The sequence below is a fragment of the Bufo bufo genome, chromosome 6 (assembly GCF_905171765.1).
Source record: "Bufo bufo chromosome 6, aBufBuf1.1, whole genome shotgun sequence".
In the NCBI taxonomy this organism is placed as follows: domain Eukaryota; kingdom Metazoa; phylum Chordata; class Amphibia; order Anura; family Bufonidae; genus Bufo; species Bufo bufo.
In genome coordinates, this window is record NC_053394.1 from 334,775,234 (window position 1) to 334,796,686 (window position 21,453).

Consider the following 21,453-nt stretch of genomic DNA (forward strand, 5'->3'; position numbering starts at 1 on the left):
TCTCCCCTATATAGTGCCCACACAGGTGTGTGGAAGATAATTAAAATTGCAGGACCTGAATGACGTCAGCACCAATGGAATTGGAGCCCCAGTACCTAAAAGCCAATCAATAGAACCAGAAGCACCTAATGGAGGCAGGACTGAGATGACAGAGCGAGCATGTGAGCAAGCACATGACCGCAGTGTCAGAGGTGCATCATACGACACGCCCTGACCATACCAGGAAAACCAATCAGTAGCCCATGTAGTCATACGGAGGAGGAACCGGGGGCAGTGCAGTAGGTGCGGCCAAACATCTGAGTGACAGCGGCACCAACAGAACATGAGGCCTCAGACTCCAAAGGGCGGAGAACTAGTGATGCGGCGATCACATGACAGCACGCGACCGCAATGTCACGCGATGCGGCACACGACCGCGGCGGTACATTTGAGGCTGCTCTCACACCCGCGCTCAGAGCGGATCTGTCTAGTGGCTGCACAGACGGATCCGCTCCCACAATGCAGATATAGGGATCCGCTCGAAGACGGATCCGTTTGCACCATGGTTCAGAGGAGTTCCAAGTGTGCAAATTAACCAGACGGACCCGTCCAGACCCCACACCGAAAAGCCAGCGGGAGACGGACCCGCTCAAGATCGTGCCACATTGTGTCAACCTCAAACGGATCCGTGCCCACTGACCCACACTGCAAGCCCGGACGGATCCGTGTAGCTCCGCGCAACCAGGCGGACACCCGAACGCTGAAAACTGCGCCCCGGGCGTCCGCTCGCCGGGCGGAACGGAGGCCAGGCTGAGCCAAACCGCTGCACTCCGAGCGGATCCGCATCCACCCAGAGGACACCGGGGGTCCACGGATCAGCTCGGGGCCGCCCGCGAAAGCCCCGAAATGGGACTCACAAGCGGAACCCCGCCAGTGCGAAAGCAGCCCAAATGCGGATACACATACCAGCCCACAGACTCGTCTAAAAATGGTCAGATGGTCAGAATGCATGAAAACTTATTGAATATAGGTCAGGGTAAAAAATACCAGGCCAGTGGCTGGGAGCTGGACATGACATAAGAGACATAGAATACGACAACACACAGTTAACCCCTCATTATCCAAATGGACAGCAGATAACTACATTGCGCTGTGGACAGGTGGATTACACCCCACCACACCGCGATGTTATGTTAAGAGACCGTGATTACCGGTGTGGTGGGGTGTAATCCACCTGTCCACAGCGCAATGTAGTTATCTGCTGTCCATTTGGATAATGAGGGGGTTAACTGTGTGTTGTCGTATTCTATGTCTCTTATGTCATGTCCAGCTCCCAGCCACTGGCCTGGTATTTTTTACCCTGACCTATATTTAATAAGTTTCCATGCATTCTGACCATCTGCCCAAACTGGACTCAAGGCATCAACCTATAATAAAGAAGAGATGATTACTTATGTGAAAGATCCTTTGCCAGTTCTTCTGGCAGGGCTTCTGCAGCTTTAATGTCACGTTGGCAACATGTGACTTCTGCAGCCAATTACTGACCTCAGTGGTCAGTGATTGGCTGTAGCTGTCACATGTTGTCAGTGTGGCATCACCGCAGGAGCTGGGAAAACAGAGCCCTGCTACGAGAACCGAAGCAACGGCACAGGATCTGTCAGGTGAATAATCACTTATTATTTATTACAGGTCAATCTACTTGAAACCGGACAACCCATTTAACTGGATAGTAAGGGAATAACTCATTTGAGAACTATATTGGTTGTCACCCAGTTAATGAGACAATTAAAAGCTTATTACATGTAACACCCCAGAGTGGTGTTACCACTTCTTCACCTTGCTTCTATCTTTTATGGTCTAACCTGTATGTCACCTATATATTTATTTCCAGGTCCCTCAACACTGTGCATTTATATCAATGTTAGTTAACTGTTCATGTAATGTACCTGGTTCACCAGCAGATGGCAGAAAACACGGCAGAGCTGTATGTGGGTAGAATGGAGTGTTCCATTCCATTCTACACCCCCCCCCCCCCCCCCCCCCCCCCGTAGGGAAGTGGGCTAGCCCTATTTCCTGAAGAAAGGGTGGGGACCAGTTAGAAGTGGTGTAGTTTACCCCCTGCAAGGGGAAGGGTGTGCAGGTACACTTCTCTCCTAGATGTACCCACACCAGCCAGAGCACATTAAAGGGCTTCTGTCAGCCCACTAAACCGTTTTTTTTTTTTTGTTTGTTTACTAATAATCCCTACACTGCGATTTATGCATACATAAGTTAAATAATCATTTCTGTTCAGTAGAATTTGCTAAAAAGCGATTTTTAAAATATGCAAATTACCTTGCTACCAGCAAGTAGGGCGGCTACTTGCTGGTAGCAGCCGCATCCTCCGACCCTAATGATGCCCCCTCTGCATTGTGATTGACAGGGCCAGGGAACGGAATCGTTCTCTGCTGGCCCCGCCTGTTAGCATTCAAAATCTGGCGCCTGCGCTGCGGCCGTACGTATCTTCAATCTGCGCAGGCGCACTGAGAGGTGGCCGCTCTCTCCTCAATGCGCCTGCGCCGGGTGTAGATGTGACGTCATCGGCGCAGGCGCATTGAGGATGGAGCGGCCGAGCGAGTGGCCGTCTCTCAGTGCGCCTGCGCAGATTGAAGATAGGTACGGCCGCGGCGAAGGCGCGAGATTTTGAATGCTAACAGGCAGGGCCAGCAGAGAACGATTCCGTTCCCTGGCCTTGTCAATCACAATGCGGAGGGGGCGTCATTAGGGTCGGAGGATGCGGCTGCTACCAGCAAGTAGCCGCCCTACTTGCTGGTAGCAAGGTAATTTGCATATTTTAAAAATCGCTTTTTAGCAAATTCTACTGAACAGAAATGATTATTTAACTTATGTATGCATAAATCACAGTGTAGGGATTATTAGTAAACAAAAAAAAAAAAACGGTTTAGTGGGCTGACAGAAGCCCTTTAAGCTCTGCTGGCCAGGTAAGCTAAAGCATAGAAGCCTGAGGAGCCAGGAGATTAGTTCCTTGGCTGAAACATAAGTCTGACTACAGAGAGAAGTGCAACATAAAGAAGAAGCCAAGTTATCCAGTCAGCTTGTTAGTACAGCAGAGTGAGAGAAAGATATAGCAGAGTTCAGTTTGCCTGCCAGTTTAATGCTAAAGCCTACTTGAACCAAGACAAAGCCTGAAAACTGTTTTGGAGAAACGTCTATTCAAGTAAAGCTGCCATTGAACTTCATCTCAAGGTCTGGACTCAAGTTATTTTTCCTCCATCCCTCTATTATTCCCCTAACAACTTCTTCTAATTGATTTTTTTTTTATACAAGAGCAATTCAGTAACCTTGGTAATCTTCTTCAGTGAACACTTCAGTTTATGGTTGGCATATACATTACTGTAACTTCCATAGGTTTCTAAAGAGAGACACTAGATTGCATCTTTTGTTTTGAGTTATTTTTTCCCATTTATTTTTTATCCCTCTATTTACTATTTAGGAATTTATTTAAAGGGTAATATAGCTCTGTACAACACCTGAGCCATAATACAGTAGTAGTAGACTACTACTGTACTACCATACCACTATATGCTTTCAATTTCATACAAATGATTTCTCAGTCAGATTCTACGAGGAAAAAAAATTGTAGCATGCTCTTTTAGAAACCACAATATGGAGCTTTTAGGGAAGGAAAATGTCTAATATGACAGCATACAATGGCACATGGCATGCTCAGGGCTCTGCAGCTCAGAACCACAGGGACTCCATGTATGAGGCCAAAGATACATACAGTTTGCTTAAATAACCTCTTCATCAGCAGAGCCTTTTAAAGATGCTGGTCTCGTTCTGTTTTCCAGGGTCCCATCTGAACTCAGATTATCTGAAATTGAATTAGTTTATGTAAGTTAAGTTGCATGAAGGAACGCCATGGTTGCATATGTGCATGCTAATGGAAGTCTCCTTCTGTTTAGGATGAAATGTGACCATTACAATTTATATAGGATCTATGTGCCATGCTCCATTAGCTAACAACTCTCCATTAAAAAAAAAAAAAAAAAGGGCCCAGATTTAAAGTAGAGGAATAAAAGGTTTATCTTGAGAAGTACTTTAAGAAATGTCCCTCAATGTGTGTCTGTCCTCCAGATACAAGTGACATATTGGGTGTGAACAGCTAAGGTCACTTTGTAAATATGAAATAAGTGGATGTGAACATGTTTTTCTTCTTAATGCTTGAAGGCTTTCACACCTCCAGGATTCACCAATGTCTTTAAGAGGTCTTACTTGAAGAGAATTTTTCCAGCTGCTCGGACCATACATTAGTGTTAACTGAATCTTCAACAGACATTGGATCTCCTGTACATCTCAGAGAATAAATGATCTTCTTACACATAGCAACCAAAGTTCAGCTTTAATACTATAAACCATTCTGATTGTTTGTCCAGAGCAACAAGGACATTGTTTCCTTGAGACACTTTTGATATGTGAAGCTGATTAGTTCTTATTTCTGCCATTTCGAGACAATGAACACTTTGGTCTCTCTGTGGATGATCTTTGGAAGGAATACAGCAGTACTTTATTATAACCACCTCTTTCCTAGGAAGGTATGGATTTATTTAAATGTGTAGAACCTTTTCAAGGTAGGACAGCTTGAGGTTAGCATTCCTAAAAACATATTTCTCAATAAATGATGGGTTTTTCAGTACAAGTACGGAGTTGCATGAACACTGGTACTTTATTGTCTAACCTGTCAAGATAATCTGTGGTGGTGAGGTAATGTTTGCATGTAATGCTTTTGTCTTGAGTCATGTGTTCATTTCCAATAAGATGTCATAAAGCAGTGTTGTAAATTTTCTTTATCTTCTTTTTGGACAAATTTAGCGAAAGATTGCATTTTACATTGTAAATTAGTCATTTAATGGTAGATTACTCTCATCAGAATCATTATGTAGTGTATCAAAGGGTTTACCCATGATAAAGCCATCTTAACTATATTAGATATTTGTCTGACTTTTGACACCAGCTCTGTTTACTGCACTTTTTACTCCCTAGTATCCAATATGTATGAATTGCATTGCTCCTAAAAAAAAATTTGATCAATGAGAACTCAATCAGTCAATAAATGGTCAATCAGCTGTCAATAAGACATTTGCTTGCAGATTAAAGGGGTTGTCCACTTTATTTATATTTATGACCTATTGTCAGGATAGGTCATCAATATTAGATCAGTGAGAGGCCGACCCGACACCCTGCTGATCCGCTGTTAAAAGAGCGCTGCCATTGTGCATCTGGACTCAGTTTGTCTTACCTATTGTAAAAGGAAGATATTTTTTGTTGCTGTTTTTTGGGAAGCCCCTGCCTTCTCTTCATTGTGAACCTGCTCACCTTCGCAACTGGAGCAGTGAACAGGTGTAATTACATCTGAGACGTCCCATTTACTTCAATGGGATGGCTCCTTCCTATTTATTTGAACAGTAAGGAGCCGTCCCATAGAAGTGAGTCGCATGGCTGAGATGTAATTACACCTGCCTAAGAGTCCAAACAAAGAAGGAAGCTAACGAGCCAGGACAGAAAGTAGATACTCCAGTACATGGAGTGGTTTCAAAAATGATAACCAGCAAACCATCCACCTGTTCTTCATTAAAAAAAAAAAAAATAATAATAATAATAAAAAAGTGAAATATTCACATATTTGCTGTTAATGTGTGATACATTTTTTTTGATGGGATTGTTCGTCAGAGGTAGCACATGTAGTGGAAGCAGATACCTGATGGGTGCCCTGTAATACAGGACATGGGGGAGTGGGTAGTGTTCTTTGTACTATAGATACTATATTACACTCTCTAAGCCAGTGATTTCCATTCTTATTACCCAAATGCCATTCCTGCCTCAAAGAAGCTTTGTATAGAGGTGGGTAAAACATATTATAATTCTTGCCCAGTGCTATAATTTGGCAAAGATAAGTTTATTGGTTTGCAAACCATCTTTGAACAGTTGTCTTACCTATTGTAAAAGGAAGACTTTTTTTGTTGCCGTTTCTAAAGAACCCCTAATCAGGGCACACGGAGACCCAAGATTTCTGGGAACCCTGGTTTAAAAATACACTACTGTAGGCAATGTGTGCACTACATATCTGGGCATCATCCAGTGAATGCGTGGCAGTGTATGGAGGTTATCTAAAGTATTATCTCATCTGTTACATCCTGCAGGTGTCAGGGTCTAGGTGTGATGAACAAGCCTATAGAACCATCCTTTCCTGTTGGTATAAGGATAGTTGTGGCCAGGAAATACTGTAGTATGGAAGTGGCAAACTGTGTACAATACGCAAGTGGCAGTATATTAATATGATGGCTCACAGGGTGCATTGCTATACCAATCCCAATTAGACACATTTACTATTATGGGTCAGTGTGCAAACAAAAGTCTAATCTCAGTTTACACCACCTATACGTTGGCGTAGTTGCACTCCAAAAATGTGCCCACATTTTGGAGCATTTTTTGGGCATTCAGCGGCTCATTTAGGCCACGTCCCTTCCCTGTGAACCCATACCACCAAGTGTGTAAAACAGTTGGTAAATGTAATGCAAAGCATGCGTGCCAGTTTATATGCAAAATGCACCAAAAAACTGGAGTATTCTCAATAGTAAATCTGCCCCAAAATGTACTAGACAGAAACATCTAGCAGCAGAGAAGAATGGCTGTGTTGTAATAGTGTAATAAATATGGAAAGCAGTTTAACGTGTATAAGTGGCCTACACAGGTTCGTCTTCAAGGGTACTCCTTCTTTACTTTTAATGAGCATCACTGTACATGATTATAGCCATGATAAAAGTGGAATGAGTTCAATAACAGTATCCAACTTTTGCCACAATTACAAAATATCATAAATTTGAACATTCTATTGAACATATTATATATCCACTTTAGTCATTAGACCACTAAAGTCATGGGCTTTACACCGACCAGCCATAACATTATGGGTGGGTTCACATCAGCGTTATGGATTCTGTTTTTGGTTTCCGTTATAACATGGTTATAACGGAAAATAACAGAATCCATAAGAGAGAAGTCAAAACGGAAGCCTTTAAGGGTACTTTCACACTTGAGTTGTTTGATTCCGTCAGGCAGTTCCGTTGCCTGAACTGACTGCCTGATCAGGCAAACTGTATGCAAACGCATGTCATTTTTTCTGACTGATCAGGCATTTTTCAGACTGATCAGGATCCTGATCAGTCTGAAAAATGCCTGATCAGTCAGAAAAATGCATTGCAATACCGGATCTGTTTTTCCAGTGTCATAAGGCAAAACGGATCCGGTATACATTTTTTTTCCCTCATTTTTAAAGGTCTGTGCATGCGCACACCGGACCGACGGATTCGGCATTCAGGTATTTTGAATGCTGGATCCGGCACTAATACATTCCAATGGGTAAAAATGCCGGATCCGGCATTCAGGCAAGTTTTTTTCGCCGGAGATAAAACCGTAGCATGCTACGGTTTTCTCTTTTGCCTGATCAGTCAAAATGACTGAACTGAAGACATCCTGATGCATCCTGAATGGATTACTCTCCATTCAGAATGCATGGGGATATGCCTGATCAGTTCATATCCCGGTATAGAGCCCCTGTGACGGAACTCTATGCCGGAAAAGAAAAACGCTAATGTGAAAGTAGCCTAAGAGGCATTCAGTTTTGATCCGTCATAATCGAAGTCTATGGGAATCATAACAGACCCATCTGGTTCCCGTTATGCAAGACGGAAAACCAAGTCCGTTCTGCATAACGAGAACCAGACAGATCCGTTATGATTCCCATACACTTCTATTATGACAGAAAGCAAAACTGAATGCCTTTTAAAGGCTTCCGTTTTGCATTCCGTCATAATACAAGTCTATGGGCAGCATAACGGATCCATCCTAGTTTCCGTTATGCAGGACTGGACTGCATAATGGAAACCAGGATGGATCCATTATGCTGCCCATAGACTTGTATTATGAAGGATCAAAACGGAATGCCTCTTAAAGGATTACGTTTTGACTTCCGTCTTATGGATTCCATTATTTTCCGTTATAACCATGTTATAATGAAAAACATAAAAGGAATCCATAACGCTGATGTGAACCCACCCTAAGGCTAAAGCTATACTGCAATCTTGGGTGCCACCAAATATCTTAGTGTAGCATTGATACCATAAAAATGAATGCAGTTGCAGTGCAACTCCCACGTAAAAGATCCAACCATGCTGCACTCAAGATCTCTGAGTAGCCCTAGCCTTAAACCACTGTGAGGCGCAGTAAAAAACATTGAGTAGGGGTGGGATATGTGAGGCAGAAAGAACAGTCCATTTTTGAAGTTGATGTGTTGAAAGCAATAAAAATGGGCAAGCATAGAGATCTGTGACAGGCCAAATTGTGGTGGCTAGACTAGTGGGTCAAAAAAATCTCAAACAGTAGGTCTTGAAGGGTGTTTTTGGTGTGCAGTGTTTCTGGAAGGACATCTGGTGAAAGCTTCCTGGATTCCCAAAGTTAATTGATACAAATAAGTGGGGATGCATACCAGACCAGACATGGGGATGTACAGCTGCAGACCCGTCCTCCCATGCTATGCTACTCCACTGCTAAAAGAGTCTACATTTAGAACATACTCTGGGTGTGAAAATGCAGGTGGTAGAGGTGGAACCATGGCAAAAAAAAAAATACCGTGACCACAGCCGTATAGTTCGAATAATAAATTCTTCAGAACAGCTAATGAGCAACAGAGCCTAGTACCCGGAAAGGTATCCAATGTGAGAGGCAGAGAGACATACACACACTGCTACTAACTCTAGTGAGGTTTCTATCTCGCCCAATGCTTGATTCACAGCTACACCTCTCAGTACTATTGCATGATGTTCTCGATGCTTCTGCTGCTTCTGATTGTGTGTGTGTGTGTGTGTGTGTGTGTGAGAGAGAGAGAGAGAGAGATTGGAGCAGGATCTCTTCTTTGTATGCTGTGTATAGGAGACATCATAGTAGCTAATTGTGCTCAGGAAAATGTCTTGGTGTGAGATAGCACAGGGAAATTTCAGAGATCTTGTGGAGTTTATGCCTCGAAGGGTCAGAGCAGTTTTAGTGGCACTAGGGAGACCTACACAACATTAGGCAGGTGGTTTTATTGTTATGCTGTATATTCAGATCTATAAAAAAAATTGTTACTTCAAATGGTTGCCAGATCATCTCTATTGTGTGGGCCAAATCACTGTCTTCCAATCTTGATGTGTCCTGCCGAAACCTCTACAGCTCTCCTGTGTTAGACAATTACTTCCATAACTCTGTCTGTCTAGGACCGCAGGCTCAGCAAATTTCAATACTACTGATTTACCCTTTGTTGAGAAAAAAGTAGAATGGCAGACTTGTTAACTTTTCAGGACTATAAGCATCGCCATTAAGTTCACACCATTTCATTTCATAAAACCCGGGTCAATGTGCTCCTGCCAAATAACTGCTAATGTCTTGGTGAAGTCTATATAACATTTGCATAGACTTGCTAATACTACCCACACATTTTTGTTAAAAAGTCCTTTGCATTCATTTAACAAAGCTCATCGCTTTTCTAGGTCTCTCACATAATTGGAGCTAAAAGACCCTCAAGTTTTTTTTCCTTTCATCTGCTAGGTACTTTATAACCACTCTCGGATTTCGATGCACATTTCGCTCTTCACCGCGCTATTAGGGAAGGCCTACAGATTATAGCTCCTCTAGCTTCTTCTAAGCAAATATTATAAACCCACATTGACACAGTGACTGGGTCATTGTGGACAGAGCAGTAAATCTTCAGAACGACTCCTCAGAATGTTTTAAATCTGTCTCTGCAAGCCAATGCAGGATTCTCCACTCTATGATATGCTTGCCCTCCATGGCCTGGCAGTGCCTGGTATAATATATGGCAGATTTTTCTGGGCCTGGCACGCACAACCATGCTCACATTACTGCTGTAGAGCTGGTTGTCAGCTTCATGCCATGATTTACAGGACAGAAGCTGGATCAAGCAGCAAGTCATACATCAGAGGGGCCATGGCAAGGTCAGCATTGGAGACATGATCATGAGTACAAAAGACAGAGCATTTATAACGTAACACAATGAATGTCAAAAATGTGTAGAGCAACTGGCAATCAAGTAAAACACCTTTTAATACTGCTGAAAGTGACTTATTCCTGGTAATGTACTTCTTTGTTTCCATCTTAAAAAACTCCTAATGTAACATGGCTGCTATCCGGCCAGCTTAAAGGGATTTTCCTGGATTTATATATTGATGTCTCATGGGATAAGTCATCAATATCAGGAGGATGTCTAATACAAGTCATGCCCCTGCCAATCAGCTGTTCTGGAGTAGCTCCGTCTGTGTAATACACAGACGGATGAATGGCAAGGGTGCTTGATGTTGGAACCCCTCCAGTTTGATATTGACGACCTATCTTAGGGACTAGTCATCAATTTTTAAATCCTGGTGAACTCCTTTACATTTCAAGACATTTATGACTGTCTATCAATGAGCAATCATATGAGGAAATATATGCTCCTATCTGAATTAATATCGGAGAGATTATCTGAGAAAAAGAAAATTATTGTAAGAATTATACCTTATTTAACAAAAACATTACAATTGGCATAAGTATCTTTACCATTGAAGTTGCAATACCTGATAAACTACATTGCTGTTTGTTGGGGGGAAAAAGAGAGGCCCTTTTTCAGAATTCTGGATAAACCATTGAGAGATCTGGAGTTAGTCTACTGTGGGGCAGAGTTGTGAAGTTTGTCCATGGGGGTGGGCCAAAAATTTTGGCATTTGGAATAATGTATGTGACTGCAATAAGGCTACATGTACAGAGCTCTAAAAAGTTTTTTAGGCAGTTTTTTCTGTTGGATTCTCTACAAGTCCAACAGCAAAGAAATGATGGCATGTTCCAGACTATATAGCAATTGCTAATATAGCCCTTGTTCATATTCTGTGCCATTTGCAATGTTTCATGAGCCGTATCCCCTTGTTAGGTAAATCTTCTGTGAAGTCCAGTCCCTAAGATGGCCGCTGATGGAGGGTCATGTGACCAGGCAAATCAACTCCATGTGGTGTTTTCTCTATTCACACACACTGCACCTGCCCTAAACTCCCACCATTTTAAGTGCAGATAGAAGGTTCAGTGTATTGGAATGGAGGACACATCACATGGAGGTCACATAACCCTCCATCAGAAGCCATCTTATGGATAGGATCTCTGTGTGGACAGCAGAGAAGGCTTTGTAAACAAGGGGACATATCTTATGAAATGTAGAAAATGGTGCAGAATTTCAACAAAGACTGTATTAATAAGTTCCATATAATCATCGCACAAACAACAGTAATCAGAAAGTGGCCAACCCCTTTAATAAGAAGCCATGCAGCCTCTGAGCATTGCTGTACGGTCATGTTCTTGAGGTGCTAGATGAAGTCATTGTGTCAATGGGTGGAAAGTTCTTATCAGTTTCAATTCCCAGACTTTCCTCTTGCTCAGTCATCCTTAAAATTACCTTTCAGCATTAAGACTTTGTTATACGGTGTTCTGGGTCAGATGTATCCATCTTCTTCCTTATTGCAGGTTTGTATAACTTCATCCTGGATTGTAGCTTCTAGATCAGGGATCAGCAACCTCCGGCACTCCAGCTCTTCTGAAACTACAACTCCCAGAATCCTCCTTTCACTTCTAAGGGAGTTACAAGAATAGCTGAGTAAGTGTGCATGCTGGAAGTTGTAGTTTCACAGCAGCTAGAGTGCCGGAGGTTGCTCATCCCTGTTCTAGATTATATAGATCCCTTCACTTTGTAATGTCTGAGGTTCAGTATAAAGTCTCCACCAGATGATCATTAGCGGATATGAAACGGAATAACCAAACTTGTTGATGGGAACCTGTTCCATCTGTTTCAACACGCAGAGTGTGATACAGTCTGTACGGTGAAGGAAAGATTATATTTTCACATAAGAAGTATTCTAGTGTGCCCCATTTCTTCTATAACAGCAAACTTTACAGTGCTACGTATAAATGACCAGTTAGGAATCCATAGTAAGAGTCGTATTCATGAACTTGGCCAGCAACTTTACCTCTCTGCACTTAATTGATAGCCTCACCTCCAGAATGCACTGAATGAAATCCTGTGCATGCGTTCTGCTACAATGTACACCAGCATGTACAGAACACTAGCAGTGTAATCATCGTCAAATGTGTAGCAGCTTAGTAAGGCTAGGGCTACACAGCATGTGTTGCACCAATATCACACAACATTTATTGCAATGATAGTCTATGGTGTCGCACTGCGACATGACAGTCACAAAAAATCCATCCAAGTTGGATTTTTGTTTGACTGTCGCGTCGCAGTGGCAGCATGGCGTAGTGCGACACCATAGACTATCATTACAATAAATGTCGCACGACACATGTAATGTAGTTGTACCCTTTTTGTTGCGCAACACATTTTGTCACCGTGTAGCCCTAGCCTAAAGACAAAAGAAGAAGGACAGGACATACTTTAGCCACATATGCAATAGTGCAGGATTTGGGTAACGCTGACGCCACTTATGCAGTGGGCAGGTACAGGTTGACAATAGTCTATATTTGTTCATGATGCCAATTGCAGCGTGCTCAGGGTACTATCCCAGGGCCCTTCCAATGTGTTATAACGCACGTTCCAGATTAGGAATGCCAGAGTGGTGTAATGGCCTATAATGTCTCTATAGGGTGTCTCCTACCTGGGTACAGCTGGACTCCTGGCTCACTTGCAATAAATTTGAGTGTAGTGATAGTAGGAGTAATAGAGGAATTTTGCAGCAGAAATTATGTCCAGACCTTTAGATGAGGTTCAAACTTTTCTTAACTGAAGATAACTTGCATCCAAGCAGTATACAGCTTTGGTCTCTGGTCCCAGCAGGTTTTAGCGATCATTGGCAGGAATAAATCTTCTGCACTTTAAATCTGGAGCTTGCAGGATAATTTGTCTGCTTGGTAGCTCTGTAATTGTGGCAGGAATTAATCTTCTGCACTTTTCTTTACTTCTGCTTTGTGGGGACAGACTATCTGAGGAGGAATGTCTTCTCCTAGGTCTCTGGACTTTACTCACAGATAGTTTCTCAGGGAATGCTTTCTTCCTGGAACTCTGGAGATTGTCTGCTTTCTTCTCATCCAGCTGAGGCTGAAGGTTCTCAGACTGGGTTTGTGATCAATGTCTCAGCCGAGATGGCTTTCTTCCCTATTCAGGGGATATCCTGAAGGCTATTAAACAGCCTTCCCCAACAGGGGTGGCTGGCACACTGACACTAACTTCCTTCCCCACCCATGCTGCAGGATGTGGCAACAGTCCACACCTCCACAGAGGCGGAGCTAAGCTGGAATAATCCATTCCAGCCTAGATATACTAAACTAGGACTAGTACCTGGACAATGCATTGCTGCCACCTGCTGGTAAACCTGGAAAATTACAAGGAACAATTGTATTTAACATGGTTTCACATGCACATTTGTGGAGACATAATATAAATTACATCAGATTACAATATACAGGCTCTTAGAAGACAGTAGCGGGGTAGAGGCGTGTAGTAACACAACTCTGGGGTGTTACACATAGGCACCAGATTTGAGAGGCTGCAGTTGAGAAGTCAGATGAGAGCAACCTGTCAATCAGAGGAGAGTAGGGGGGCAGCAGATAAAAAGAACTGGTAAAGCAGACATGGCAATTTACATACGGCGCATGCACTTTTTGAATAACAATTGCACAAATATAAGGCAAAAGTAATAGAGACTGACTTTAGCTACATTAGGCTGCATAACGGACATAGTGGTTTTAGTGAGCAAACAGACTTGACAGGCTCCTATTAAAAATCATGTCACTGGTCCCTCTGTGGGCTGAGTCAGCGATGACAGTTTCTACTGGATTTAGCAGGATAAAAAGTAGAAACAATGCTTTATTTCCCATCCAAACTGACACAGTGGCTTTAAAGTTCAGCAGTCACCAAAACAGAACATAAACAGCAAATCAAAAGCCCTTGCCCATCTGGGCGCTAACTAAACAATGGGTTTTCCTCACCTATGATGTTAGCATAACATGGGAGATTAGGGTTTACACAGCCAAAAGGTCATGGCCTTCAGGCTTCTGATACTGACAGAACATTTCAGCCCTGTAACGAGGCCAGCAGTTACACCTGGGTTTGCCTCAGGCTAGGGGTAAGTTTCGTACTGGAGTGGAATGGGATGGGGGGGGGGGGGGGGGAAGGGCACATCCCACTACTAACACCTACATGCTATTCCATAACAATCTAGGCCCATAAAACACTTTAAATAAAGTGCCTCAGCAAACTACACTTTGCTGAAACCACCATGCTTTCCTGGATTCTTTTGCCTCAACCATAACTACTTACATTCCACATGCAATAACAAATCTAGGGCATCTATTCTTATCATTGTATGATGTGCAATTCCGTTATTATTTCAGCTCGAGGTTATGAATGAATTGCTAGTAGTTTGCAATGAAGATCCATATGGGTGTTATCAGCTGGGGGGATGTCCCTGCCCAGTCTGACACTGGCAGTACTGATTGGATAGTGTCAGACTGTGCAGGGACACACCCTCAACTGGTAACACCTGCTAGTAATTCATTCAGAACTTCTAGAAGGAATAATAAAGGAATAGCGCATCATAGAGTTATAAGAATAGTTGCTCCAGAATTGTTGTTACATGGTGAATGCAAGTAGTTGCTCCACTATACATGTCAGGAGAGGGGACAGGTCCTCTCAAGGCATAAGAACGAGTTAAAAAGAACCATGCAGTGCTCCAGACAAAAAAAAATGACCAGGAGCCACTGGCTCCTAAACTAAAAAATTTAGGAGCCAAATTAAATTTTTTAGTCGCCAAATTTAAAATGCATATCATTTTTAAAAAAAAGGACTTTGAGAAGATGAGACGCAGGTGCACTACATATAGGAGAAAACAGCACCACATGCCTCTCACATCCAGGGACATTTTCTGGGGAACAAGGTGACTAAAAATGGCGAATTGCGTGGTTTAGAGTTTTTTTTTCTGTTACGGCCTTCACCGAGCGGAAATATTTTTTAATATTTTAATAGCTCACACTTTTTGGGACGTGGCGATATGTAATATGTTCTTTATTGTTTGTAAATTTTATATGTAAAACTGGGAAGGGGGCCATTTAAACTTTTAGTATTTTTTTTTTTTTTTTTTTACTTTTTATTTAACAACCATTTCTTCCCTTAGGGACTAGAACCTGGATCTTTTCATCCCTTGTCCTATTCACCCTGATAGAGCTGTATCAGGGTTAATAGGATCTCACACATCTCCCTGCTGCCCTGTGCTCTGTGCACACAGCAGCAGGGAGCTGAACATGGCAGCCAGGGCTTCAGTAGCGTCCTGGCTGCCATGGTAACGATCTGAGCCCCAGCAGTGTAATCTGCCACTGCCACCAATGAAGGGGATGGGACCCTGTGGCCACCATATAACAATGGGGGGGGGGGGGGTGACTTCTGGCCAGTGATAATGGGGGGGGGGAAGGCTTTGGGAGAGCGCACTGCACCACCAATGAATGTTTAAAGAGGACCTTTCGTGGGTCCAAAGAATAAGAACTTATCAGCAGGCTGCATAGAGCGGCGCCCAGGGATCTAAGTGCACTTACTATTATTCCTGGGCGCCGCTCCGTTCGTCCGCTGTGGCCCCCGGTATTTTCAGCATTCAGAGGAAGGAGGAGGAGACGCCAGTGTGTCTCCTCCCTGACAGCAGCGCTGTCCAATCACAGCACAGAACTCAGAGCCAGGGAGAAAAAAAACCTCCCTGGCTCTGAGTTCTGTGCTGTGATTGGACAGCGCTGCTGTCAGGGAGAAGGAGACACACTGGCGTCTCCTGCTCCTTCCTCTGAATGCTGAAAATACCGGGGGCCACAGCGGACGAACGGAGCGGCGCCCAGGAATAATAGTAAGTGCACTTAGATCCCTGGGCGCCGCTCTATGCAGCCTGCTGATAAGTTCAGATTCTTTGGACCCATGAAAGGTCCTCTTGAACTCATTTATACAAGTGTCTGCAGCGGTATTACAGACCGGGCACCCGGCCTCAATAACAGGGCATGCGATCTGGGGCACCTGAGGGGTTAATGGCCGCGGATCGCCTGCCCTGTTATTGAGGCCGGGTGCCGGGTCTGTGATACCGCTGCAGACACTTATGTTTTACATTCATTGGCGGCGCAGTGGCGACAGCTCCTCCCCTCCTCCTCCCTGCTATATCCCCATTGGTGGTAGTGGCGGCCGCGTCACAGTGGAGAGGGAGGGACTCCTTCCTTCTCCACTGTGCGGTGTGCTAGTGAAGGGAACTTAGGCTGCGCAGGATCGCGGCGGTACAGTCGCAAATGGCGACAAGACTAAAAAGTCTTGTCGCCATCTGCAAATTTTAAGGCGCATTGGCGACCGTTTTGGTCGCCATCTGGAGCCCTGCCATGAGCGGCCAACAACTTGTGCTTAGTTTCGTGGACACCAATTGGTGCAGGATGCAACTGGAGTAACTTGAGCCCAACAGAGAAGATTTTTCAGAGGCTACACCATCTTGTTATAACATATACTGTATATATCCACTGTGCACACTGGTCCTATCATTGATAACTTCTACTAGGTCACTTGTCTATCAACTCAATAAGAATTGTCCCCAACTGCTTTAAATGGCATTGTTCACTATGTAGCCAGTGGAACCTATCTGGGTCAGAATCCAGATCCGAAGGAGGATCCACTTGTGCTCTGTTAGTGGAAAACTACAGAAGTTTAATTTCAGTCATTCTTTCTCTCAACAGATATCAACATGGCTGGGGAGCCCAAGCCCCAAAGACCCAAAGTACTGAAACGTGCCACTGCTGCCCTGTACAGGTAAGAGATCACATCCAAAAAAAATCCTGCCAATACTTAATAATTGTACTAAGTCCAGTCCTCCATAATAGAGATAAAATGATCAATTTTCTCAATAAAAAAAACACTGTGCCCCATCCTTGAGGTATTTTGGCTGATCTGTATAGGACTGTCCTGCCATGTAAGTCTGGCTCTCCTGTCCCTTGCATAGGCAGATACCGTATGTGGTGCATTTAACCTCCTGCAGATGATTGGAACAGATATGTTTGTTGTGCAAACTATGGCCCAGATTTACTAATTTGCCTAAAATCTGTCTAAAAAGTAGAGCAAATAGGTGAAATTTTGGTGCAACTAGAGATTCTACACTTTTTTTCCTGACAGGGCTTAATGGAAATGGACAGGGCTTTGAGGCATAGAGAGCATAGCCAGCCGCAATATCTAACTCCATCGCCGTCCTGAGGACAGCGGTACATCCCCCTAGCTATGGGGCCTGAAAGCAATTGCTACCACTCAGACCCCTATAGCTATGCCCCTGGCATCAGATATATCACTACCTAATGATTATAGTAACATGGTTGAAGATTTAAAGGGCTTCTACCACCAGAAATACTGTTATATAGCGATGCGCTAATGTCAGCACTACATAACAGTATGTTTCTAACGTTAGTCCCTGCAGCCGTTTTTGTAAAATAAGCACTTTTATAGATATGCTAATGAGCCTCTAGGTGCTATGTGGGCGTAAAATCAGCACCTAGAGGCTCCGTCCACTCACGCTTTATCCCGCCCAGATCCCCTGTTCTGCCCGCCCCGCTCCTCTTGATTGATGCCACGGTCCACCGCATTGTTGACAAAATCCCATGCCTGCGCCATTCACTTCTGTCTTCGGCGCAGGTGCAGTGAGTGAAGGCCGCTCTCCTGGTGCCGGCTTCCTCACTGTGAGTGACGTAGTCGGCGCAGGCGCAGTGAGGAATCCGGCACCAGGAGCGCATCATTTACTCACTGCGCCTGCGCCTAATACAGAAGTGAACGGCGCAGGCGCGGGATTTTGTCTGCGATGCAGGGAACAGTGACATCAATCAAGAGGAGCGGGGCGGGCAGAACAGGGGACCTGGGCGGGATAAAGCGTGAGTAGACTGAGCCTCTAGGTGCTGATTTTACGCCCACATAGCACCTAGAGGCTCATTAGCGTATTATAAAAGTGCTTATTTTACAAAAACGGCTGCAGGGAGAAAGGTAAAAAACATACTGTTATGTAGTGCTGACATTAGCGCATCGCTATATCAGTCAGCTACTTAACAGTATTTCTGGTGGTAGAAGCCATTTAACAACCTGTCATGAATAGGGGAGCACTTGACACAACTAGTAAAGTAACATACATGTGGGAGAATGCTGCTTCCCATCATTTTTATCTTTCGAGTTATTCAGTGTGAGCTGCAATACCACAACCAGCCAATGGGCAGGAGTGGCGCTGTTTTGGGAGGAAAAACAGGCCCCCTTTTTCTAATCCAGGACCTTTTTTGTGGCAGTGTTCCATGGGAAGAGAAGGAAATTATTATTATCTCAGCCTATAGCTGTGACTTCCACCTGGAAATCTAAATTGATAATTTTTGCTACAAATTGCTAAAATATGTCATTACAAATTTCCATTTGACCTTATGTGACACACCAGAAGCTCCTTCCTGTAGTCTAGTAATCATGGCTGGCTGGGAGCTCAAACCAAGGGGGGCATTTATCAAACTGGTGTAAAGTAGAACTGGCCTAGTTACCCATAGCAACCAATCAGATTTCACCTTTCATTTTCCAAAGGAGCTGTCCAAAATGAAAGGTGAAATCTGATTGGTTGCTGTGGACAACTAAGCCAGTTCTACTTTACACCAGTTTGATAAATGACCCCCAAAGCATCATTTAGTTGAGGCTGGTGGATAAACCACGGCTGAGAACCACTGACACAGAACCCGTGGAGCTACAATAAAATACCCTTTTTGCAAAAGCCTGAGATTTCCCTTTGGCTGTAAAAGGGTTATCGTGACACAATTATCCTTTAAAACCAATTAGTGCAGCTGAAAGTATAAAAGAAATCGGTGGCGGTCTTGCAGTAATTTCAGAAGCAATTAAAATAATTATTGGATTTCTCATATTAAGGATTTAAGTAAAAAAAAAAATCTAAACCCAATCCCATTAAGTTGTAAAATCTCGCCGCTTTGAGTGTAAATTACGGATGACTTCAAAAGAGAATTGGTTAAACTGTGTCATTACAGTAACCCACATCATGCTTTCGGAGGTCGGGAATCAAATAGGGGCTTGGGATTGAAGCGTGATGCATAGCATAGAATATGTACACTGCGTGCAGAATTATTAGGCAAATGAGTATTTTGACCACATCATCCTCTTTATGCATGTTGTCTTACTCCAAGCTGTATAGGCTCGAAAGCCTACTACCAATTAAGCATATTAGGTGATGTGCATCTCTGTAATGAGAAGGGGTGTGGTCTAATGACATCAACACCCTATATTAGGTGTGCATAATTATTAGGCAACTTCCTTTCCTTTGGCAAAATGGGTCAAAAGAAGGACTTGACAGGCTCAGAAAAGTCAAAAATAGTGAGATATCTTGCAGAAGGATGCAGCACTCTTAAAATTGCAAAGCTTCTGAAGCGTGATCATCGAACAATCAAGCGTTTCATTCAAAATAGTCAACAGGGTCGCAAGAAGCGTGTGGAAAAACCAAGGCGCAAAATAACTGCCCATGAACTGAGAAAAGTCAAGCGTGCAGCTGCCAAGATGCCACTTGCCACCAGTTTGGCCATATTTCAGAGCTGCAACATCACTGGAGTGCCCAAAAGCACAAGGTGTGCAATACTCAGAGACATGGCCAAGGTAAGAAAGGCTGAAAGACGACCACCACTGAACAAGACACACAAACTGAAACGTCAAGACTGGGCCAAGAAATATCTCAAGACTGATTTTTCTAAGGTTTTATGGACTGATGAAATGAGAGTGAGTCTTGATGGGCCAGATGGATGGGCCCGTGGCTGGATTGGTAAAGGGCAGAGAGCTCCAGTCCGACTCAGACGCCAGCAAGGTGGAGGTGGAGTACTGGTTTGGGCTGGTATCATCAAAGATGAGCTTGTGGGGCCTTTTCGGGTTGAGGATGGAGTCAAGCTCAACTCCCAGTCCTACTGCCAGTTTCTGGAAGACACCTTCTTCAAGCAGTGGTACAGGAAGAAGTCTGCGTCCTTCAAGAAAAACATGATTTTCATGCAGGACAATGCTCCATCACACGTGTCCAAGTACTCCACAGCGTGGCTGGCAAGAAAGGGTATAAAAGAAGAAAATCTAATGACATGGCCTCCTTGTTCACCTGATCTGAACCCCCATTGAGAACCTGTGGTCCATCATCAAATGTGAGATTTACAAGGAGGGAAAACAGTACACCTCTCTGAACAGTGTCTGGGAGGCTGTGGTTGCTGCTGCACGCAATGTTGATGGTGAACAGATCAAAACACTGACAGAATCCATGGATGGCAGGCTTTTGAGTGTCCTTGCAAAGAAAGGTGGCTATATTGGTCACTGATTTGTTTTTGTTTTGTTTTTGAATGTCAGAAATGTATATTTGTGAATGTTGAGATGTTATATTGGTTTCACTGGTAAAAATAAATAATTGAAATGGGTATATATTAGTTTTTTGTTAAGTTGCCTAATAATTATGCACAGTAATAGTCACCTGCAGACACAGATATCCCCCTAAAATAGCTAAAACTAAAAACAAACTAAAAACTACTTCCAAAAATATTCAGCTTTGATATTAATGAGTTTTTTGGGTTCATTGAGAACATGGTTGTTGTTCAATAATAAAATTAATCCTCAAAAATACAACTTGCCTAATAATTCTGCACTCCCTGTATATGCAGATGAAAGGCCGCATTACAATTGTAGACCCTGCCCCCATCTCCAGCAATGTAACACAATTACAGCAAAAGCTGCAGCTCAACCAACAATCTCCTAAGATTCAAAGCGCTATCTCTCATTGCAATTATTCTACACTATAAAAGGAGAACAGGGTCCAATAGGGGTGTTTACAGCCTGGGTAATAGGAACAATCCTATTACACCTTGCTGCACTGACTGGGGATCCAAATTGCCATTATACTGCTGCTTTCAGGTTTGCAATAGATGATACCTCTGTAATTCGAGCAAACCGTTCTTTTTAATGGGGTGCAAGTGCTGTGTGATACAGCCATTAACAGGGTGTATTACGAGTAAATATTTATACGTCTTATTAGCCGTTGTGCGTTGCAGTTATATGTTCTGAAGCCTTTTTTGGGGTGTATTAGTGAAAAAAAAGGCTTGTTAACTGTTGTGCGGTGAAGTGACAAAATTACAGCCTTTTTTGGGGTGTATTAGTGGGAAAAAAAAAGTCTTAGTAGCCGTTCAGCGGTGCAGTTATATGTTTTAAAGCCTTTTTTGTGGTGTATTAGTGAAAAAAAAAGACTTATTAGCCTTTCAGCAGTGCAGTTATATGTTTTAAATCCTTTTTTGTGTTGTATTAGTGGAAAAAAAGACTTAATAGCTGTTCAGCGGTGCAGTTAT

The 21,453-nt window shown here is 43.3% G+C and overlaps 1 protein-coding gene across 1 annotated transcript in view; it reads left to right on the forward strand.

Moving 5' to 3' along the window:
- RALY (RALY heterogeneous nuclear ribonucleoprotein) overlaps nt 1-21,453 on the forward strand; it is a 239,627-nt gene that overhangs the window by 179,080 nt on the left and 39,094 nt on the right. The window contains exon 4 of the mRNA XM_040436068.1: nt 16,813-16,885. Coding sequence (XP_040292002.1) covers nt 16,813-16,885 — 73 coding nt within the window. The remainder of the gene's footprint in view (nt 1-16,812; nt 16,886-21,453) is intronic.